We start from the raw sequence: 25,228 nt of genomic DNA on the forward strand, positions 1-25,228 counted from the left end.
TACATGTTCCAGGCCTATATGTGGCGCTGTTTCTGCTACAGAACTCCACCTAAAAAGAAGAAGAGGAGGCGGAGCATCAAGCCTGCGCTGTCTACAAACATACGGTCCAGGAGGAGAAACCCAAGACAGCAGTTGTTAAACCTTGTACATTGAGCAGTACAGTTAGTAATTATATTTACCAAGGGGCTGTATTTAAAGCTACAAAAATAATACAAATCATATCAAACAAAAACCAATTAGACGGAAATCTAACGTTGCCACCTGGTGGGTGAGGCGATGACGTCATCGTTTGCGTATCTGGGACCTGGGGCCTTTTTATTAAGGTCTCTGCGCACGAAAATGTTGCGGAAACAGGGATGAAATGTGCGTACGCATCTTTCACCGCCAACGTCGTGATTTATAGAAAAATTCCTTGCGGAAAAGAGTGCGCAGTTCTACGCATCCTTTCACCCTGGAGTAGGCCTAAAGGTCTCGCAAAGTTTTTCAAACCGTGATCTCCGGAGACAACAAGAAGTTGGTGGCGGTAATGCACCATATCGGTTTGCAAACCGCCAATAACGCCAAAAGAAGAAGAACACGCTACCTCCCGATACCCAACGCACATAGCGCACCACATACTATGACTTCGGATTTATTTATTAATTTTATAGCACCCATTATGAAATATGAATTAAGGCAATATTATGTTCAAAACACTACAACCCATTCAAATCACAATCCTCGGCCAGACCAACTGTATCACTTAAGTTTTATTAATTTTCCTGATACATATATATGTAGGCCTACATTAAATGAGCCTATAGGACATAGTAATTAATTATCATATTGGCACAAGGCCAATAAATAATGCTCCTGTTGGCCTCTGTATTCTAACGGGCTAAAATATGGCAGCTTTGGAATTGCTCGAGAATTTAGCGAGGGGTATGAGACGCGAGCGCGTGTAATACACGCGTGTGTTCCCGTGTAATGATAGGTCATCAAAGGCGCCTTATATACTAGGAATATTCATTGATTAATTAGCATTGACCTTTTAAGGACTATTATGGGACGATCTTGGGAGGAGCATGGCGCTTGTGCACGCTCGTGCACGAGCACAAACTTCAACACACGTTGGTAATAACGAGAAGAGTGCGTAGAGGTATGCGCCGCACAGTTTTATAGATCTGAATATTTTTGTGCGTACGCAGATTCTGGGGTTTGGGCATACGCAATGTTTAGGGAGGGTTTTACGCAGAGTTTTATAAATGAGGCCCCTGGTTTCAAAAGAGGGCGTTTGCAGGCACCATCATGAGCCTCTTCAATTCAATTCAATCAATTCAATTTACACCAAAATCGTAGCTGTGTGGACAGAGATAACGTCACATTATCTGGAGTTTGATGGATGGGGGCGTCACTGGACCCCCGCTGGGGTGTCTCTGTGTGTGAGTATGAAAAGAGGAGGAGCTTAACCCAAACGAAATGTTATTTGGTGACTGACTTGAGTGGAAGTCTTTAAGATCTGAAGTTTCGTCCGATGAAGGGTAACAAATGTTTTTACAAAGGTTCCTATTTTCCTTTTGCGTCATAACGGCGCGCGTGTCTGAGGGATGTTTCATGGATTGTTCTAGAGGAGAGTCCCTGGGCCGTCCCACCAGCACGCTGACGGGGACGCTTCTTCAAGGAGAGCCAACTGTCGGCCCCCCTCAGACACTAGGAGTGGTCGTAGCAGCGGGGCGTCACCAGAGGACCACCACTCTCTGGGGAGAAGGGGGCATCGGCGACAAGAAACCTGCCTGTTTTGTTTTGTTTCTTTCCCCTCTTCCGTTCCACCCCTTGGCCCGCCAGTCTGTAGTCTTCTCCGGGGAGGTTTTCTGTGCTCAGTCAGGCCTGGTTGAGTAATTAAAAGGGCAAGAATCCAAGTTTGGGTCGTTAGGGAAGCTTGTCCAGCGTGCTGTTTATGCTGGCTTCGCCCAAGCGGCACACAAGCTCTAAAAGCCGATCAATAAACTAAAAGTAAATCCTGATCCCCATTTTTTTATTTGCCCCCTCCTCCCTCTTCTGTTATGACAATTCCGACAGAACACCTGCGTCGTTTCAGCCACTGCTCGCCCGCTTGCTATAAAAATCCCAGAAATAATGAATAAATAGTTATCGAATACGTCCATCTGACACGGCTCCGCGCTCAGCGCTCCCTGTTGGCCGTCCTGCTGCCGCGCTGCACGCTCTACTTGTCTGCTGTTGTCTCTGTCCCGCATCAGACGACCCATTCACCCCGTCTAGTTCCTCTGTGCTCCTCCAGCAGCGTCGCCTCTCCAGGACCTGAAGCTCCTGTGTGCTTTCATACTTTAGTGAAATGTGACACATGAAACCGTCAGCATCCACGATGTCATTAGATTAATTATAGAGAATTTAAAGGTATTATATGTAAAATTTCCGCATTAAAATATCTAAAGATGACTAGATCTGTTATATATTTTTATTTTGTTGGGTAGGCCTACTTTAATTATCCCAAATGTTTCCAAACATGCCTCATTCTTTATAGGCCTACATGGTAACGGGCCGAGCAATTAGTCGCGCGTTAACGGCGGCTTCTTCCCTTTAACTCCTCACTTAAGGGAAATACGAGAAACAGAGTGAGGAAGTTGGTAAACTAGATAGCTATCCACTCTATCCATACTGGTGTTTTTATTGCTCACCCGTGATGGATCGTGATTATTCAGTCCAGTTTGCTGCGACTCCTGTTGCCGAAGCTTTCCATGTAAAGCGCAGACGTACGGGTGAATCAAACAAGAAGATCATCTGTCAGGAGATGTACGAGGGGAAATATTGCTGCAGCGTTCCCAAGATTGTGTCGCGCTGGGACTGCAGAGACGCCAATCTCACATGTGTTCTACTAGACAGGTAAGCACCCATTTGGCTCACGTTATCGGAATAATCATAGGCTACTAACAGTATTCATAGCATGAATTACATCATTTTGTTGATACTGTTGGAAAACTATAGCTATCCTCAATGTTGATAGTGTAACAATCGTATATGGTGATAGCATCATGCTTGTATTATGCTTCAGACACACCACAATGTTGTCAGTTGTTTCACCTAGTAGGGACCTCAGGCTCTCTGAGGTTTCAGAGGCATGTTATGAACTGTTGTCTGTTAGTTCGTCATTGTCCTGTGCTCGTTCATTTTTGCTATCAATGTATTGTCAGTTCGTGGCACATGCTGACTATATATATTCTTTCTTCACATTGTACAGTTACCAAACAGGAGGAGCATCCACTCCTAGCAAGAGACCTCGAAAGCCTGTCCAGGTCCTCCACCGTAGCACCATCCAGTGACTTCCCATCAGATAGCTAAGGAATACTGAATTATTAGAATATCACCTCTCCACTTTTTTGAGCCTGGAATTGAATCACTGGTCCTGGATGAAAGGTGACTTTAAACTGTATTATCTAAAGGGAATATGGTGTTGGTTGTTTTAAATAAACCATAGGCTACACACTCAAGTCCTTCAGCATCCAACAGACGGTAAGATATTAGTTCTGATGTGTACTATATGTCTATCAGCTGTTATAGTTTGATTGTGTTCTGTCTGATTGAATACTGGTATGGCCCTTGTCTTTAATTTTCTGAGATGGTAAATGATGGTTGTTCCTTCTCATCTCATGGGGCCTACACTACAAGAGAGCTGAACCTAAACTACAACCTCCTCCCTCCCAACCCCGGCGTCAATCAACGGTCAACTGAATGAGCTGCTGTTCACACATTATCCACTCAACTCTTATTTTATGCCCATTTGCAGCCACACATGAACACTGCCTGCAAATGTAAATACACTGATTTTACACAAAGGTTTAACTTGGAAACATTTTACTTGAAAAACAATCTAGATTCTTTCTATATATATATAAATGAATGTCTTGTACTGTGTATAAAAACATTGCTTCTGTATTTACTCACTCATACGCTAACTATCATTTGAATATGCAATGCGGCATGGAACCATATCATATTTATTAAAGGTCCCATGACATGCCACCAGGTGTGAGTGTGACAATCTGGCACTTATGACATCACAAGTGGGCGTGTCCACCCAGATGTTTGACGGACAGATGAGCAACGTGTGCTCCAGTCCACGCCCACTTGTGATGTCATGAGAGATCGATTTCCAAAACGGCTCGTAACGGCTAATCACACTCACACCTGGTGGCACGTCACGGGACCTTTAAAGCACAATTATAAAATGTACAAAAAAAATGACTTCTCATTGTGCCATGAACCCAGTGTGCTGCCTCTGGGTCTGGCTGTTGGTCTCGTATCCGGCTCACTCCTGCCGTGCCACCTGCCGATCCCGTCCCTCCTACGCGCTGCTCCTCCTCTTGATCCCGTCCCTCCTACGCGCTGCTCCTCCTCTTGATCCAGTCCCTCCTATGAGCTGCTCCTCCTCTTGATCCCGTCCCTCCTACGCGCTGCTCCTCCTCTTGATCCCGTCCCTCCTACGCGCTGCTCCTCCTCTTGATCCCGTCCCTCCTACGCGCTGCTCCTCCTCTTGCTCGTCCCTCTGCACCGCTTGCTCTTCCTGTCCTTTTTCCTGTGGCCGTCCCTCTGATGTCTCCCTGTGATGGGTCTGGTCCCTGCTATAGGGGGTCTGGTCCCTGCTATAGGGGGTCTGGTCCTGCTATAGGGGGTCTGGTCCCTGCTATAGGGGGTCTGGTCCCTGCTATAGGGGGTCTGGTCCCTGCTATAGGGGGTCTGGTCCCTGCTATAGGGGGTCTGGTCCCTGCTATAGGGGGGTCTGGTCCCTGCTATAGGGGGTCTGGTCCCTGCTATAGGGGGTCTGGTCCTGCTATAGGGGGGGTCCCTGCTATAGGGGGTCTGGTCCCTGCTATAGGGGGTCTGGTCCTGCTATAGGGGGTCTGGTCCCTGCTATAGGGGGTCTGGTCCCTGCTATAGGGGGTCTGGTCCCTGCTATAGGGGGTCTGGCCTATTTTACTTTTTTTTACTTGTCTATTATTTTCTTTTATTGTATGACAATGTTTATATGTGAAGCACTTTGAGTCTGCCTTGTGTATGAAAAGTGCTATATAAATAAAGTTGCCTTGCCTTGCCTTGCCTTGCCTTGTGTCTCTGAATAAAGCACATGTTGAACATTTACCTCTCAGTCATACCTAGCCCAAAAAAACGATACCACAAAGGATTATAATTTGATTTTTCGTCACACTTTACATAATATGGTTATTACAATGTTTTTTGTGTTTATAAAATTAAATCAAAGGTTTGGTTTAAGACCATGAATATGTCCTCCAGTGCAGGGTAGTTATACAAACAAACAAACAATATAACTACAAAATATAATAAAATATAACTACAAACAAATTAATACAGTAAATACCTTATTTAGTAATATTGCATTTTAATATGGATCTAGCTGACTACTATGTGCTATGATGAATTGAGTTGAACTTTAATTGTCATTGTAGCAGAAATATACAACGAAATTGGAGCGCAGCTCTGCTTGGTGCCACAGCACAGGGCCACAACATACAATTCATAAAAATATGTATGATAAATAACATTCTATATGATGATATAACGTTATAACAACGTTCAGCTGAATTATTATATTTTTTGCATAATTGTATTGACGACATAAAACAGAGCTCAGCCACTTATGTTACCCCACAGCTTAATTCTCCATTAACGTTATCTATGGCTATTTGCGCAATCGACTCCTCTAAACTTAGAAATTTGACGCAAACGTTACTTTAACTAATGTTAGTTGCAGCTATTTCATTGCAAATAAATGACATTTTGTGAATAAACGTGATTAAACGTAACTTGAATAAAACGTTCATACTTTTCATACCTTGTCTCTCGATTTTCACCAGAAATGGTGAAGAAAACCACTGTGGTGAGTCCACGCTACTACACCACGTCATCACACTAAGACTGATTAAGAGCCCACGCTGCTACACCACGTCATCAAACTAAGACTGATGAAGAGCCCACGCTGCTACACCACGTCATCAAACTAAGTTGACTAAGAGCCCACGAGTGCCAGAAAATTCCATGTAATCTCTTTAAACTGAGCACATCAAAATCTTTCAATAGCTCCAGTGGATAAGTCAAAAACATTACCTCCTATCTTACCTCCTATCCTATCACGTTACCTTGTGGGAAAATGTCACGATGTCAAAGATGTGGAGAAGAATGCATGAGGACTTAGAGAATCTGACTGCACTGACGTTAGGCCACGTCATTTTAGCGGCAAATGTTATGGACGTGTGTCTGCCATGGTTGAACCTCAATGTCCTGAAGACGGGCTACTGAAAGCCCTTCTTAAATACTTTTTAGCACGTTGTTTCACGTTGGGGGTGGACCCTCCTGGTGATGAGCAGGTTTAAGAGATGTCTCTCCCCGGTCTCTCAGCGGTCCACCCTGCTGGGAAACATGCTGGTCCTCCTTTTATGTTCCTAGTCTTGATTTGGTTTGTACCCGGCGGACCTGCGTCCCACACGTGACATGGCTTTAGATCTCCGTAGACTGGAGTCCTCCTCCACATCCTTCACAAGGAGCCACTCATAGGGCCAAGGTAAAGCTGAGTCCCTGTGCTTCAGGGCATTTTGTAACGCATGACCTGGCTTTGCCCTCCACACACACACACACACACACACACACACACACACACACACACACACACACACACACACACACACACACACACACACACACACACACACACACACCTGGCTTTTATGATGCAAAGATCTTGCAATACAGCGATCTTTTCAATCTTATCTTCTGAATCTTAAACCAATCTTTGATTTGGGATTTAGACTCATAACCAATCTCAACTAATGTCTGTCTAAAGAACAACGTTTATATAGCTATAGCTGTAGAAGTCAAACAATAGTCAAGTGGTTTGGGTATTTCAAAGGTGGGTTCGCAACCTAATTCTGAGCATGAGGCCTGCATGTTACCTGCTCATGAATGATATGATCTGAAAGAAGAAAAAAAAGTTTATTTGGATGTAAGCAATGGTAAATAACAAATTAATTAAATTGTTAGTGCTTGTATGTTGTATTTAAATGCTGTCCTATAACATGTAAATGTTATATGTCTACTCTTATTATAACATCTTAAATGTCTTTCCACAAAATAGGAATCACTTCCTTGTCAACTGTGTGTCACCTTCTGTTTGGTCAAAACAATCCCGGGGGGTGTGTGTGTGTGTGTGTGTGTGTGTGTGTGTGTGTGTGTGTGTGTGTGTGTGTGTGTGTTCTCTTGATGTCCCTCTCTCAGTAGCCGCTCTGCCTGCGGGGCCTGTGTGTAGTTTAATAGGTCTGTGGAAACACTGGCCCCCTGTTCCACAGTGTTGGGACTCAGCCCTCTGTAGCCTCACCGCTGCAGCTTCTGTTGTGTCCTGAACCATTATCACTATTAATATTATTTTACTTTTATGCTCTTTTCTTCCCTCAAACTGCTTGAATACTTTGATATGGTCAAAGTAAATCATGCACAGAAATATATATATTTATTTTCGCTCCTTAAATGAAAGTTTTTATTTACAGTTGTTTCCAAAAAAAACCAAACATTGGAAACCAACAGCAAGGGGTGTACAGGTGACACAAGCTCTACAAGAATGTCACCTTTATTAGTACAGCAAAGTGGCTTTGATCGCCCCCAGAACCTGAGCACCAACTCAGGGAGACACCTGGAGGTCCCACCTGGAGGGGGAGACACCTGGAGGTCCCACCTGGAGGGGGAGACACCTGGAGGGGGAGACACCTGGAGGGGGAGACACCTGGAGGGGGAGACACCTGGAGGGGAGACACCTGGAGAGGGAGACACCTGGAGGTCCCACTGGCCGGGGAGACACCTGGAGGGGAGACACCTGGAGGTCCCACCTGGAGGGGGAGACACCTGGAGGGGAGACACCTGGAGGGGAGACACCTGGAGAGGGAGACACCTGGAGGTCCCACTGGCCGGGGAGACACCTGGAGGGGAGACACCTGGAGGTCCCACCTGGAGGGGGAGACACCTGGAGGGGAGACACCTGGAGGGGAGACACCTGTAGGGGAGACACCTGGAGAGGAGACACCTGGAGGGGAGACACCTGGAGGTCCCACTGGAGGACGGGGGGACAGGGAGATTTCTACTAGGGATGGATAATGGATGGATCAGAGATGGATAACATATGGATAATGGATGGATAATGGATGGATAAGAGATGGATAATGGAACAATAATAGATGGATCAGAGATGGATAACATATGGATAATGGATGGATAATGGAACGATAATGGATGGATCAGAGATGGATAATGGATGGATCTAAACAGGTCAGGCCCTATTGCCGGAGCAGAGAAGAGGGCAAGCTAAAGGAGCAACTTCAAAAGACTCTCAAAACAATTCCCTTAGAAGGCCTCCAGCCTGACTGTCTGCTGTGGTAGGACGTCCCCTACCTACGCAAACAATTGACTTCTTCAAACATTCTGCACACACAACAAATCAAATAACTGCAGTACGGGATGTGTGTTGGGTGCATTGATTTATGTTTGGTTGATTGATTTATGAATAGAATTGGGAATGTTTATTTTGTTGTAGGAGGGTAGAAGGTGCCCTTAAGACTATCTGTGAATAACTTTAAGAATTGTGAACACCTTAAGAATCTATTAATTGAAGGCCTATTTTCTTTTATTTAATTGTGGAATTTTCCTTGATTAAGTTCAAGTGTTTTTTGTTATTTGTTAAAGTGAACTCTGAAATCCAACACCGGTTATCAACGTTCTGTGTCGTGTGTTTCATTAATTCTCCACCAGCTCCAAGAGTCTAACCTACATTAGCCCGGTACACATTCATTTGTATCTTGGTTTTTGATAACTTATTATTTATAAATATATATTTTATTTAAAGTAAATTTTGTATCCTGAATGTTACAGATGAATAATGGATGGATCAGAGATGGATCAGGGATGGATAATGGATGGATCAGAGATAATAGATTTCTGCTGGGCTGACATTGCATTGTTTGTGTTCAGAGCAGATCATGGAATTATAATGTAGGCAATCAAAGGTTTATTAATAAACTCAAAATAACTAGCTAAATGTTCTGGTTATTTAAAACATGGATAATTATTAAATATTAGAAACAATATGGCTGAGATTAAGCTAACTCAACAGTTTAGTTAAGTGTGTGAGACATTTGGTTTGGTTGGATTAGAGGGGACAGAATACGGTTAGGGCTAGAATAATCAGGGTAAGGGCTAGAATAATCAGGATTAGGTCTAGAATAATCAGGGTTAGGGCTATCGTGGTGGAGAGGTCTGCGTGTCCCTGTGAACCTGAGGGCTGTGTTGTCTGGAGCCTTGTGCTCCTAGTCTCCCATGGCAGAGTGGCATGGCAGGTTTGCCACGGAGCCCGGCAGGGCACAGCCCCGAAAAAGTAACGTGGCACCCCCCCCTCTTCGTGCTGTGGGCCCACCACCTACAGGGAGACCCGCTGGGGTCTGGCAGTGAAAGTCAGGGGTCCCGACGGACCAGACCCGAGCGGCAGAAGCTGGCTCTGGGGAACTGGAAAGTCACCTCACTGTGGGGAAAGGAACCAGAAAGGAGCCTCCCTACGCCTAAGGGGGATGGGGGGGAACAATCAGATTGTTGTTTGTGCGTATGCGCTGAACAGCAGTTCAGAGTCCTCAGCCTTCTTGGAGACCCTGAATGCAGTCCTTTATGGGGCTCCAGTAGGGGACTCGTAGTTCTGCTGGGAGACTTCAACACCAACGTGGGCAATGTTGGAGACACCTGGAGAGGCGTGGTGGGGAGGAACCCGAGCAGTCATTTGTTATTATAATTCTATCTGTCTATAACAAACACCACGTTCAAACATAAGGATGCTCATGAGTGTACCTGGTACCAGAGTACCCTAGGCCGAAGATCGATGATTTGGTCTCTTGGGTGAAGAGAGGGGCGATTTCGAATTATGTACATATTATTGACACCTTGGGTGTATGTGAACAACTTATCATCAGCATGCATCCAAATAAATGAGAATATAAAAGCATGCGCAAAATGTGTCAATAATCGATAGGTTGACAATGGCAGTGTTGGCCTTGTTAGAAGATATTGCGAATGGTCGCATTCGAAATGAACGGGTGTTCAGTGACTATTATGATTTTTTGGCTCATGATGATGACTGGCTTATCAGCCGATTCAGATTTCCAAGAGCTATCCTCTTGGAAGTCGGAATCCCCCTCGGCTGGCGGGACCACGCCACAAATGAGCCGATCCCCCATCACAGCAGCCACCCTTTGCTTGAATAGGGCGAGCTCCCGGCCCCGCTGCCCGTCTGATCCACGCTTCTCCGGCGGGCAGACACCTTTTTCTTCACGTCCACTTTGATGTCCGACCACTTTTTTTTAATTTCAGCCACAGTTCAGCTTTCCGCCCGAACCTCATTGACCGCCTTGGCAACGTTTTCCCACGCCAGTTTTGTTTTGGTGCTGATTTCGGAGGAAAGAGAGCCAAACAAGATCTTATTTCTGGCCTCTACCTCCGAAATCAGCACCTCCACCTCGCATTTTCTTCCTTTCTCCATTTTCTCCTTTCTCCTAACGAGCGCACTACTGCAGGCCTATTTATACGAATTAGCATATTAAATGAGGGGGGAGACTGGGCGGAGAGACGGGCTCGTGCATGTGCGCTCAATTTCACGTTAATTGGGATGTACAAAGAGAATCTGCGTGAAATCGTGCTTACGCAAGGATTGATACATCTGGATTTTTTTGAGCGCAGCATCTTTCCAGATTTCTGCGTCCGAAAAGTTTTAGTAAGAAATCCACGCAAGTCTTAATACATGAGGCCCCAGCTCTTCACTCTCGCAAGGATCCTGGAGGGGGCCTGGGAGTATGCCCATCCATGTGTTTTGTGGATCTGGAGAAGGCGTATGAAAATAATAATCAGGGCACAACCATCAGTGCTTCATTCACGAATGGACGCATGGGGGGCCATGTTCACACGGTCCGTCGGTCGAGTGCCTCTTCCTCCTCCTCCTCATCCTCATCCTCCATCACTGTCCAAAAAAAGCACGTTCTCCCGGGATCTTTTGGAAAGACAAATACTGGCATCACGTCACACACACACACACACACACACACACACACACACACACACACACACACACACACACACACACACACACACACACACACACACACACACACACACACTATGTCGGCTCCAAGATAAGTGGACAACTTTCCGGATCACGTGAGCGGGACCAACCAGAGCGCCGTACACGGAAAAGGCTTCACACACACACACACACACACACATGCACACACGCACAAACACACACACACACACACACACATGCACACACGCACACACACACACGTGCACACACACACACACACACATGCACACACGCACAAACACACACACACACACACACATGCACACACGCACACACACACACACGTGCACACGCACACACACGTGCACACGCACACACAAACACAACCACATTGAGATATGAAACTGCACTGTGGGTTTTGGGGTGAGGGTCTTTTGTGTGAGTGTCACTGCGAGACAACACAGATACATATGGGAGTACGGGATCACATGATCTCTGTTGTGTTCAAATGTGTGTGTGTGGGTGTGTGTGTGTGTGTGTGTGTGTTAAAATTAGCTTGCTTGTCTGTGTAATATCTCTCTTTGTAAGACCCTCTCTATCTGGGTCTGTCTGTCTGTCTGCCTGTTCTCTCTCTCTCTCTCTCTCTCGCTCTCTGTCTCTCTCTCTCTCTCTCCCCCTCTCCCTGGCGGTGTCTCTCTCTCTCTCTCTCTCTCTCTCTCTCCCTCTCTCTCTCTCTCTCTCTCTCTCCCCCTCTCCCTGGCATTGTCTCTCTCTCTCTCTCTCTCTCTCTCTCTCTCTCTCTCTCTCTCCCTCTCTCTCTCTCTCTCTCTCTCTCTTCCCCTCTCCCTGGCGGTCTCTCTCTCTCTCTCTCTCTCTCTCTCTCTCTCTCTCTCTCTCTCTCTCTGGCTGTCTCTCTCTCACGGTTCCGGCCTGCTGACTGTATTGTGCTCTGGACTCCAGAACCACTTCAGTCTGTGTGGAGCTTCCTGCTCAAAAAAACTCCAAATGGCTTTGGCAAAACATTTGGAGGGAAAAAAAGAGAACAAATAAATGCAGCTGTGTCTGTTGTGAACCTTTTGTCACGTCGCTTTGGCAGAGCACAGTTGTTAATGTTTAACTGTTGTGTTGTTGGCGTCCTGCTCTACAGCAGGAGGATGGTTTTGACCTTGGTCTGAACACAGTGAGGCCCCACACAGGCCTGTCCCCATCAGCGCTGCAGCCAATCTAGAAACGCTTTTATCCTCATCAGAGAATCAAACAGGAAGCGTTGGGTTCACTCCACGGGTCCGAGGTGGAGCGGACCCTCCGGACCGAGACAACGGCTCGCAGCTCTGTGGAAGGTTCCAGACGCTGTGTGGTGGCACACAAAGGGCTTCACTAAAGGGAGGGGTTGGAAAGATGACGGCATCGGGGACATTTAAGAACAGAGAGAAGAGGGATGGAGAGAATAAAAAGACTGTGGACAGTAAACAGTAAGAAGTCCTCGTCAGAGGGAGGATAGCCCTCGGCCCTCAGCCCTCAGCCCTCAGCCCTCGGCCCTCAGCCTCAGCCCTCAGCCCTCAGCCCTCAGCCCTCAGCCCTCAGCCCTCAGCCCTCAGCCCTCAGCCTCAGCCCTCAGCCCTCAGCCCTCGGCCCTCAGCCCTCAGCCCTCAGCCTCAGCCCTCAGCCCTCAGTCCTCAGCCCTCGGCCCTCAGCCCTCAGCCCTCAGCCCTCAGCCCTCAGCCCTCGGCCCTCAGCCTCAGCCCTCAGCCCTCGGCCCTCAGCCCTCGGCCCTTAGCCCTCAGCCCTCGGCCCTCGGCCCTCAGCCCTCAGCCCTCAGCCCTCGGCCCTCAGCCTCAGCCCTCCAGTAGTAGGCTCGATATGAGAGAAGGTATTAATGTTATTATTGGTCCTCATTATAGAACATCAATGCCTACAATGATTAGGCTTAATTTCAAATATGTTTCAATATAATAGGCCTATACTTATCGTGTTAGCCTATATTGTAGCCTATACACTTTATTTATTTTAGTATTATGAGTTGTTATATATCCACAAATAGTCTACACTATACGTGGATCCCCTTGATAACTGTTAGGCTATTGATACAGATTCTCTTCACAGCATGAGGCTGAACCAGTCTCATCTATTTGCTTTGCTCTGGTCTTAAATGGCCACCTCGGCGGTGGAGCGCGCAACCGCCTATCCATCACCTCCCTCTCTCCCCGTCCCTCCGTCCCCCCGTCCTCCGTCCCTCTCCCCCCCGTCCCTCTCCCTGTCTCCCCCTCCATCCCTCTCCTCCCCGTCCCTCTTCCCCTCCGTCCCTCTCCCCCTCTCCCCCCCGTCCCCCCGTCCTCTGTCCCCCCGTCCCTCCGTCCCTCTCCCCCCCCGTCCCTCTCCCCCCCCCGTCCCTCTCCCCCTCTCCCCCTCCCTCCCTCCTCCCTCCCCCGTCTCCCCCCGTCCTCCCGGGCTGGCTGCTGGTGTGTCTCCAGGTGGAGCGGTGCGGTGGTGGACCGTGGCCTCGTTAAAGTGCTTTAGTAATGAGGCAACAAAATGGGTCCAGAATTATTGCAAATAAAACGACATGAAGCAGAAAATAAAAAAGGAATTAAACAGATGCCCATGTTTTCAGGATCATTGCCCTTGGTCTCCTTAAATCGCTGAATTGACAAAATTATGCGTCATTATGCGGCTTTTGCACGAAAGCTAAAACCCAAAAATATTGTCGTCATCAGCTACCAATTTCAATAAAAAAATAATGATGATACTTATTACTACTAGTTATATGAATATAATAGGCTATTCATAATAATAATAATAATAATAAACTGCAGGTTTACAAGCACAGGCTTACAAACAACACTTCAATATGAGTCACAATCATTTGTCATGCTTTATTTAAAATAATTATTTTATAAATTGCGTATTTACATCTTTAATGATATTAATAACAGTGTAAGAAAAGTAGTCACAGTTTTACCAAACATTAGCATGACAATAAATTCTAAAAACATCATTGAAGCAGTAAAATAAAAGATGTCTTTCAAGCATTGTTGTTTTAAAGGTGGATCTGAAGTCTCCTGCTCCTCCTCCTCCTCCTCCTCCTGCTCCTCCTCCTGCTCCTCTGCTCCTCCTGCTCCTCTGTGCCTCCTGCTCCTCTCCTCCCCCTCCTGCTCCTCTCCTCCCCCTCCTGCTCCTCTCCTCCTGCTCCTCTGCTCCCCCTCCTGCTCTTCTCCTCCCCCTCCTGCTCCTCTCCTCCCCCTCCTGCTCCTCTCCTCCCCCTCCTGCTCCTCTCCTCCCCCTCCTGCTCCTCTCCTCCCCCTCCTGCTCCTCTCCCCCTCCTGCTCCTCTCCCCCTCCTGCTCCTCTCCTCCTCCTCCTGCTCCTCTGCTCCTCCTGCTCCTCTCCTCATCTGGACTGCATCACATCCAGATGACGTCATTTACTTTATATATACACGTTGCCAGATATATTTCTTATGGGTAAATGTGGACAGTTTGTTGCAATGCGTCACATAACTAATGAATCAGTGCTTTGATATGTGTTTATTAAAGATATCTTTTCTTATTTTATCAAATGAATGTGTTATCCAACAGTGTATAAAAAATTTAATCTAAATAAATCAGACAATGATTTAGGAAGAAAACACGATGATTTGAGATTTTAGGCTATATAAATAAAAACTACTGTAAACAAAAGTTGGAATGGTGGAATGATAATAATGATACAACTTGCACATCGCAGCATGTCCATCATGGAGCAGTAATGCCAAACAGTTTGTATAGAGTGGAGATCTTTGGCAGAACAGCATTACAATGGCAATGTGCACTCCACAGGGATCAGGACATATCTCCACGTCTCCCTGATGAAGCCCAGTGTTTCAGCTGTAAACGTGGATCACAGTCACCCTGGGCAATGAGCAAAGACAAATAAATAACATATTAGTGAGTCACGAGGGGGGCGCGGTGGTCGAAAACCAAATGGAATGCATTGCTGGTGCGCTGACAAAAAGTTTTAAATATTCAAATGCAGTGTTTTTTACTGCACTCCTGCCTCGGTCCACATCAGAGCTTCACTTGTTGTCCCTGGTCCACGTCAGAGCGTCACTTGTTGTCCCTGGTCCACGTCAGAGCTTCACTTGTTGTCCCTGGTCCACGTCAGAGCTTCACTTGTTGTCCCTGGTCCACGTCAGAGCGTCACTTGTTGTCCCTGGTCCACGTCAGAGCGTCACTTGTTGTCCCTGGTCCACGTCAGAGCTTCACTTATTGTCTCTGGTCCACGTCAGAGCTTCACTTGTCGTCCCTGGTCCACGTCAGAGCTTCACTTGTCGTCCCTGGTCCACGTCAGAGCTTCACTGGCCGTCCTGCTGTGGAGGGTCCAGGTTCAACACTAGAGGTGATCGTAAGCAGCAGTGGACGCCGCGGCGGGGCGGGACGCTGAGCTGTAGTAATAAGGTGTGCCTGTAGAGGGAAACAAAGCCCTCAGTTAAACCTTCAACTCTATATCGATAGATTTCTGTAAGACGGAGCCCTTGGTAGGTAATTGTTTACTCACTAAGACTTTTTTAATAACCATAAATGTTTGAAGCCATAGCTGAATGTACAAAGACAGAAGGAGACGTGCAACCAGTCTGCCCACAAGCTGTATTAATATTGTCTAGTTACTGATGGGTGTGCCATAGGAATAAGTACCGGTAGCCTGGTTAGTTATTAGACCAAAGTTTGCTCCAGGGGGCAGAATAACATGTGACTAAGACATTGGATTATTGCAGTAGTTCCTGAAAACACCTGCCACTTATTAAAAGTCCATTAAGGACCACTGAACAATTCTAAGATAGAAAATCTTTTTTTTGAAAAAAATATTTACAGTGTATTTTTAAAGTTTTTTTGACCGTGAATGTGTATCTCATCAGTGACCAAACCACCCATCATTGTTCACTGTGGTCCTGGTGTGGTGCTACTCACCCAGTATGAACTGTTAGTGTCTGCTACCGGTGTGGTGCTACTCACCCAGTATGAACTGTTGGTGTCTGCTACCGGTGTGGTGCTACTCACCCAGTATGAACTGTTGGTGTCTGCTACCGGTGTGGTGCTACTCACCCAGTATGAACTGTTAGTGTCTGCTACCGGTGTGGTGCTACTCACCCAGTATGCTGGAGTTACTGAACCTCCAGGCTTCGCTGTAGGAGGCGTAGGGGGAGTGGCTGTAGGTCTGAGTAGTGTAGTCTGCCCCTGCAACCACAACAGAACCGCCTCTGTCAGAACCACACAGGTAGAACCAGAGCCGCCTCTACCAGAACCACACAGGTAGAACCAGAGCCGCCTCTATCAGAACCACACAGGTAGAACCAGAACCGCCTCTATCAGAACCACACAGGTAGAACCAGAACCGCCTCTACCAGAACCACACAGGTAGAACCAGAGCCGCCTCTACCAGAACCACACAGGGTTTATGTGTATAGATGTACATTGCAAGAGTTGTGTTTTAGGGACATAGACACATTCTAATACACACAGCCCTATACACACAGCAGACACACACACACCCTCTACACTAACGCACCACAGACATGTTGTGTGTGTTTGTTTCATTCCAGATGGTTAGTGAGCTCTGTAAACCATTCATCTGTGCAGCTCCTCCCTTGCAGCACTAGCCATGCATACAGGCTCTACCCAACACACTGTCCCAGTATCCCCACAGGCCCCTCCCAGTGCCTCACTCTGCTCCCACTGGTTCCAGCTCTGCTCTTTTGCTCTCTAACCCTAACCCTATTTTGTGATTTCTTTCTTTAGTTCTTCTGGACCCTCGTCCTTTTTTAGTACTTCTCTCTATTTTCATTCATTCTTTCTTTCGTTCCTCATCAGACCTCTTCTTCTCATTAGGGACCGAGCCAAACTTGGCAAGGACCCTATTGAAATCCTCGTGTTTATTATTATTCTTCCTATTTTCCCTCGTCTTCGACTGCATTTTTCCCCCCCTGCACATATTCGAAAACTCATTTTTTCTTGGTGCATTTTGTGGGACAGGTGAAAAATTTGATATTCTAGCCCTCAAATTCACATTCGCCCCTAGGTGGCGCTATACCAACTATGCCAAAATTTCAACGTTTGCACAAGCATAACTCGTCACCGGTTGGACCTAAACTCATGAAACTTTGCACACATATGCAAATCCTCATAATGGAGAAATTTGCAGATACTAACTTAGCACTTCCGGTAGCCAGATTTTCCGCCATTTTGAATTTAGTTAAAAACAGTAAATTCCCCAAGGATCCCAGGTTTTTCGACTTTGACAAAATTCCTTTGGCACATATCATCTATGGCCCATTATCTTCAATCTGACATAAGGATTAGTCTGTAGGATAAATTTCAAAGTACCCATGAGCCATTGAGTTCAAAAAGGGGTGTGTTTTTCACCCCAAAAATAGTAAATTGCACATATCTACATTAATTGCACTCCTATGGTGTTGGACCTCTCTACTAAAGTTGTTCATAATCAAATTCTGAACAAGATTAATTCAACAATTTTTCAAATGGGGCGTGGCTTCGAAATGGGCGTGGCCTGTTACTAAAATAGCCACAGTTCATAGACGCAATGTTTGATTCGAGCACGACCAACTCAATGGCCGTTAGGTACCAAAGTTCTAACTGCTCACCAAAAATTAAGTCGATTTAAAAAACAACATGGCCGCCAGAGGCTCAAAATCACTCTGCGGACACCGTAATAGTTATGAATATGAAATTCACAGGACACGTGTAAACTGATGCCGATAGCTCACATACCAAAATTCGTGTTTCTATTTTTTGTAGCGCCCCCTACAGGAACTTTAAAATGCAGCCCCTACGTCACATTTCACCAATATGTATGAAACTCAGTATTCACGTACAATGTGCCCATACCTACAGAAAAGCCTCTTGGACCCATGCCCCAAACTCCACAGGAAGTCGGCTATTTGCATTTCTAATTTTCACTTTTGGCGGCCATTTTGAATTTTTTTCACTTTTTTGCCTTGTATTTGAATGAACTCCTCCTAGGGAATTTATCGGATTTGCTTCAAAATTGGTCAGTACAGTCATGAAGTGGTGCTAAACCAAAATCGTGCTATTTGTGACTGTACGTTGAAGGGCGTGTCCGTGGCATGCTGTCAAAGTTGGCCATTTTTGAATTCCGTCGCGTTGTATTTGAACTAACTCCTCCTAGGGAATTTATCGGATCTGCTTCAAATTTGGTCAGTACAGTCATGAAGTGGTGCTGAACCAAAATCGTGCTATTTGGGACTGTACGTTGAAGGGCGTGTCCGTGGCGTGATGTCAAAGTTGGCCATTTTGAATGGAATTTCACTTTTTCGCATTGTATTTGAACGAACTCCTCCTAGGGAATTTATCGCATCTGCTTCACAATTGGTCAGTACAGTCATGAAGTGGTGCTGAACCAAAATCGTGCTATTTGTGACTGTACGTTGAAGGGCGTGTCCGTGGCGTGCCGTCAAAGTTGGCCATTTTTGAAATCCGTCGCCTTGTATTAAACTAACTCCTCCTAGGGAATTTATCGGATCTGCTTCAAAATTGGTCAGTACAGTCATGAAGTGGTGCTGAAACAAAATCGTGCTATTTGTGACTGTACATTGAAGGGCATGGCCGTGGCGTGCTGTCAAAGTTGGCCATTTTGAATGGAATACTTTCACTTTTTCGCCTTGTATTTCAACTAACTCCTCCTAGGGAATTTATCGGATCATTGATGTAGGGTTAATAATGTTAGTTAAAGTTGTTACAACATGTAATTCAGTTAAATGTGGTCTTACATGTTAATGTCAAAACAATCAGTAGGACACCACAGGGCACCTCTGCTTCTACAGATTACATAAATTTGCGAATTTTTTTTAAAACTGCGCTTTTTTAAAACTGCGCGCAGTGATGAACGGGACCTCGTGCCGGCTTGCGGCTGCGTCACGTGCGGTCCTAACATGTGCACATCTTGCCAGCACACATGTTACGACGGCACGTGACGCGGCCGCAAGCCGGCGCGATTTTTTTTTAAAACTGCGCGCAGTGATGAACGGGACCTCGTAGTGGCGGCTGCAAGCCGGCGCGAGGTCCCGTTCATCACAGCGCGCAGTTTTAATTCTTCTTTATATTTTTTTAACAATCCACTCTCTAATTGGTAATTATCTTGACTGGATGAGCCCCATCCCCCCCCCCACCCCCCCAGCCGCCCCCCGCCCCCCCAGCCCCCCCCCAGCCCCCCCCAGCCCCCCCCCCTTCCTGTGAGTAATTGTGTATGAGCGCTTCAGAGCGACCAGGAGAAGAAAATCAAACCCCCTCATTTCACGCTTCGAAGGGCAGGCTTCAAATAAAACAGACCCCATCACACACACACACACACACACACACACACACACACACACACACACACACGCACCATTACCTACCCACAGCACAAACACACCCCTATACACACAGCAGACACACACACCTCTACACTGACACACGCACACACACCACACACATGCACACACAAACCCTTATACTCACACACACACACACACACACACATATACACACACACACACACACACACACACACACACACACACACACACACACCCCTATACTCGCACACACACACACACACACACACACACACACACACACACACACACACCCCTATACTCGCACACACACACACACACACACACACACACACACACACACACACTCCGATACTCACACCACACAGCCCTATACACACCACAGACACAAACACACCTCTACTACTATCTACTGAGATAATGTAGTAAACAGTCCGAGCCCCCCCGCCGCCCCCCCCCCACCCCGCCCCGCCGGCCGCCCACCCCCCGCTCCCCCCCCCCCTGAGCTCTGCTCCTCCATCCTTTACAGGGGCACCTCTCCGTTCCCATGACAACGTGCGGCCTGGATGGGGGGTGTGGGCAGTAGGGTGGAACCCCCAGCCTGTTCCCCGTACCCCCCTGGGCTAGTACACACACACACACACACACACACACACACACACACAATACCCTACACACACACCCACACGCACACACACACCACACGCACACCCACACACACACACACACACACACACACAATACCCTACACACACACACACACACACACACACACCACACACACACACACACACACACACACAATACCCTACACACACACACACACACACACACACACCACACACACACACACACACACACACACACACACACAATACCCTACACACACATACACAGAAACCCCTATACTCACACACAGTCACGCTGTCTGATACACACTTCAGTGGCTCCAGCAGACTACTCATTAACTCAGTAGGTCTGTTAATCTATAAACCTCCTTCCCAACCGCTGTCCTTACTTCTCCAGTTTGGTTTCCATCCTCTATGTTCCTCTATGATATATATATATATATATACCTCTATGTCCTCTATGTTCTGTCCTCGCTCTTTTGCTTTGAACAATGGCCCTCCCGGTGTGTTGAAACCTGCGCTAAGCTTCAGTCAGGTGGTGTAGGTGTGTGTCTAAACAATAACGCTCCGTCCACTCTCCTTTAATCAGTTGGGCTACGGAGAAGATATGAGGAAAAAACAACACTTTGAAGCGTCGTGTGGTTTGAAAAACTCACATTGTGTAGCTTTAAAGTAAGGTTCAGCGTTATGCAAAAATAAACTTGACATCCTCATGTATATGTACGCACATACACACACATGTGTGTATGCACATACATGCGTGTGTAGATGGTGTGTACATGGTGTGTAGATGCTGTGTACATGGTGTGTACATGGTGTGTACATGCTGTGTACATGGTGTGTAGATGCTGTGTACATGGTGTGTACATGGTGTGTACATGGTGTGTACATGGTGTGTAGATGGTATGTACATGGTCCCACCTGACACCATGCCACTGATTGCTGACGAAGTGAAGCTGGTCTGACCCGAGGACGGAATGTGAGGAGGATACCCCGGCAGAGTGGAGTTAGTCATGTCACGACCTGGAACACACACACGCACACACACACACACACACACACACACACACACACACACACACACACACACACACACACACACACACACACACACGTACACACACAAGCAAAAACACATTTAATGTTTGGTAGTGATGATAGACTTCGCCCATGATACAGAGATGCCCTGGTTACCCCTGGTTACCCCTGGTTGCCCCTGGTTACCTGAGATGAGAGGCTGGCTGCTGAACTGGCCATACATTGGTGCATGATTGGAGAATGAGGTGAAGGTATGGTGGGGGAGGTGGGTGGAGCTGCTGCAGCTGACAGAGGCCGGGCCCTGCAGCGCCTGCAGCTCCATCCACGGCCGGTTGGAGGCCGCCATATTGGGGGAGGAGCTTGTGCTGGTCACTTCCGGGGACATTTCCTGTTTCAGACAGAGCGCTATTGGCTGAAAGGGCTCTGAGATCATTCAGCCAGCAGAGGGGAGGGAGGGGGCGGGGGGAATGAAAATAAATTGTGTTTAATGAAAATGGAGGGGTCGCAAATTAAAATAAATGAAACAATGATTGGAAAGATATAGGAACAGCAAGCTGGAACTTGTTTGGATAAACATGAAGTAAAATAACGTGCAATAAGAACTAATACACACACACTCACACATACAAACACACACCCACACACAACAGTGGTGATTTCTCTAAGACTGCAAGGGAAGCTCAGCTTCCCCTACAATTTCAAAAATTAAATGGTCAACTATATACTGTTGTGTTAACATTTCATTGACTAAAAATGCGTTAGAACACGTCCATCTCAAAGACGAGTTTGTTCAGAATCAGCTGCTTATCGCAGGTCGACTGACTCGATTTCCTTCTCATACACTCCCGTAGCGTCACAGCGCATTTGCCTGTTGAAGCTCAGCGTCCATCCACTTCAATGGGGCTGCATAGAACAGCTTTTTTAGTTCATCGAAAGTCGACGGTCATTGCACGCATGCTGCGATTATGTCCCTCCCACGGACGCTCAGCGTCTCTGGGGGTGAATGGAGGCGTGGGCTGGCCTGGACGCTTGGCTTCTGCGTGATGATTGGAGGGTCTGCGAAAGACTGAGCTGCCCTTTGATTGACAGCGATTTTGAACTATAAAAAGTCGCCGGAGCTGTCTTCATTCCTCAGTCCCATCGCGGATTTTGCAAGCGAGTCGAAAGACGAACTGCAACCTATTTCTTGATATTTGCTTGGCGAAATTGCTAGACAATTTTCATATTACATTTCATACACTTATACACCCAATTCCTTGCTTCAGTTTAACATAATTCCCACATTTCCTCGTTCAAGTTTAATATAGTTTTGCTAGTTGGCCATTACTTTGATTCAGGGAGCCTGAGGTCTGAACTTCAAGTCCTGTATTCAGATCAGGACTTGCAGGGTGACAGGGGAAAGCTGTGTGATTTCTTGGTGTTCCTTAAAGACATGGAGTTGGAAAGTGCAATGCCTCAGCTTTAGAAACTGTTCTCATTAGTGGCAACAATTGGAGCTAAATCTGCAGGTGTAGAAAGGAGCTTCTCCTGTTTAAAGTGGCTCAAGTCTGTTTAAGCAGCCTAGCTCTCCTGGCCATTGAGAGGACACTGGTCAAGCATTTCCTTGAAAAGGAACAGAGAGCATAATTTACATATACATAAATTGACAATGTATATGATGTAGGCCGAAAATGAGCTTCCCCTCTTTGAAAGACCAGCAGCCGCCACTGACACTTTCCTCTCATCATTCATCCCCAGTACTCCACTAGAGCCTTACCAGCGACCATGGCGTAGCCCTGGTGTGTGGTCAGGTTGCGGCCGATGGTTGTGCTGGATGTGGACAGGCCCGTCTTGGCCTCCTCCAGGCTGCTGTTGAGCAGCGCCAGCGGGTACAACGTCTGGACGGGGGGGGTCATTGAAACACGTGTTAGGAAACACGTGGAGGAACCATCATCAGGTTCCACACAATCGAGGGACATTAGATGATTTTGATGGTAGTTCCACTTTGTAACCGTACTATAACTACACGAGCACCTCATTTAGCTACGCACATCTTAACCAAGTTAAAGTGTACTTTAACTTAACGCAATGACTTATTCTGAATATATGCAATAAATCTGTAATAAGTCTTTATTCACACTTCCACTCTACAGTCTTTCTAGCACCGGCAGTTCGTTTCCTTTTATTAGCAACACTAGCCAATCAAAACGATAGCGCTACCTGCTCCGCCTTGCCGCTGGCCGTGGACACAAAGGAGTCTGGGTGGTAGCCATGGCGATCAAAACCGCAGTCGATGTGCTGGTGGGCGGAGGAAAAGTGGTCCCCCCTCATCTGCTTTCTGGGGACCCCTCCACTGCCCTGAGAATCCACACTGTGACGACAACTCTCCTGGTCGCCTGGGAGACGGGAGGGGGATGGATAGTGGGGAGAGAGAGAGGGATAGATAGTGGAGAGAGAGAGGGATAGATAGTGGGGAGAGAGAGAGGGATAGATAGTGGGGAGAGAGAGAGGGATAGATAGTGGAGAGAGAGAGGGATAGATAGTGGAGAGAGAGGGATAGGGTGCAGGGAGAAGAGGGGGAGAAGGCGAGAGGTAGGTTAGACAATGCTTTGTTTTTCCTCCATTGGTCCATTGTAATATCATGTAATATCATGGGTACAAAAGGACCAGTTTGATAGGAAATATGTGAGATATAGTGAGTTAAGAGGGGATCATATGGCCTTCCATACTAAACCAACAGTGAATCACAGTGTCAGGCCGAGGGAACCATGACTTCAGCCTGTGTCTTTGGGGCAGGTTGTGGGGTGAACAGTAATGGTTTTTATCTTACTGTCATCATGGCTTCTCTTCCCTTCAGCGCTCGGTGGAGGGATTCCCAGCAAGCCACTGATGGAGTACGTAGAGCCCAGAGAATCTGACTGGGGCGACTCTGGTGGGGTGACGGCCGAACTGGGAACTAATGAAGAACGAGGCAGGCATCCAAACGTTACTAATAGTATTATTTGTATTCGTAGTAGTAGTAGAAGAAAGAACAAAGTATATTATTCTCATTGCACATGTTCTACTCAACAAAATGAGTACTCTGCTTTAGAGCTGTCACTAGGAGCAGCACTGGGATGAGAGAGAGTCGATATGATACACCTCCTGATGGGAGAACACGCTCCACAACTAGTACTAGTACAGGTGAGGTAGTACTATAGTAGTATAGCAGCAGCAGCAGTATTAGTAGTAGCAGCAGTACTAGTGGTTGTATTATAGTATTAGTATATTAGTAGTGATAGTAGTAGTAATAGTAGTGGTGGTAGTAGTAGTAGTAGTAGTAGTAGCAGATTCAGTATCAGTAGTAGTAGTAGTATTAGTATTATTATTAGTAGTAGTAGTAGTAGTAATTGCAGTAGTAGTAGTATAGTAGTAATAGCAGCAGTAGTAGTAGTGGTAGTAGTAGTAGTAGTAGTAGTAGTAGTAGTGGTAGTAGTAGTAGTAGTGGTAGTAGTAGTAGTAGCAGTAGTAGTAGTAGTAGTAGTAGTAGTAGTAGTAGTAGTAGTGGTAGTAGTAGTAGTAGTAGTAGTAGTAGTAGTAGCAGTAGTAATAGTAGTAGTAGTAGTAGTAGCAGTAGTAGCAGCAGTACTAGTGGTTGTATTATAGTATTAGTATATTAGTAGTGATAGTAGTAGTAATAGTAGTGGTGGTAGTAGTAGTAGTAGTAGTAGTAGTAGTAGCAGTAGTAGTAGCAGTAGTAGTAGTAGTAGTAGTAGCAGTAGTAGTAGCAGTAGTAGTAGTAGTAGTAGTAGTAGCAGTAGTAGTAGCAGTAGTAGTAGCAGTAGTAGTAGCAGTAGTAGTAGTAGTAGTAGTAGTAGTAGTAGCAGTAGTAGTAGCAGTAGTAGTAGTAGTAGTAGTAGCAGTAGTAGTAGTAGTAGCAGTAGTAGTAGTAGTAGCAGTAGTAGTAGTAGCAGTAGTAGTAGCAGTAGTAGTAGTAGTAGTAGTAGCAGTAGTAGTAGTAGCAGTAGTAGCAGTAGCAGTAGTAGTAGTAGTAGCAGTAGTAGTAGCAGTAGTAGTAGTAGTAGTAGTAGCAGTAGTAGTAGCAGTAGTAGTAGTAGCAGTAGTAGTAGCAGTAGTAGTAGTAGTA

At 46.4% G+C, this 25,228-nt stretch overlaps 1 protein-coding gene across 1 annotated transcript in view; it reads right to left on the reverse strand.

Annotated features, from left to right (window-relative positions):
• Positions 1 to 15,477: 15,477 nt before the first annotated feature.
• Positions 15,478 to 25,228, reverse strand: part of pax8 (paired box 8) — a gene marked incomplete at both ends in the record, with an annotated part of 14,309 nt that continues 4,558 nt past the window's right edge. The window contains 7 exons of the mRNA XM_084486929.1: positions 15,478 to 15,548; positions 16,233 to 16,319; positions 21,007 to 21,108; positions 21,310 to 21,546; positions 22,880 to 23,000; positions 23,323 to 23,498; positions 23,933 to 24,058. Coding sequence (XP_084343055.1) covers positions 15,478 to 15,548; positions 16,233 to 16,319; positions 21,007 to 21,108; positions 21,310 to 21,546; positions 22,880 to 23,000; positions 23,323 to 23,498; positions 23,933 to 24,058 — 920 coding nt within the window. The remainder of the gene's footprint in view (positions 15,549 to 16,232; positions 16,320 to 21,006; positions 21,109 to 21,309; positions 21,547 to 22,879; positions 23,001 to 23,322; positions 23,499 to 23,932; positions 24,059 to 25,228) is intronic.

This window comes from Micromesistius poutassou, assembly GCF_964030765.1.
Source record: "Micromesistius poutassou genome assembly, chromosome: 22".
Taxonomy (NCBI): Eukaryota; Metazoa; Chordata; class Actinopteri; order Gadiformes; family Gadidae; genus Micromesistius; species Micromesistius poutassou.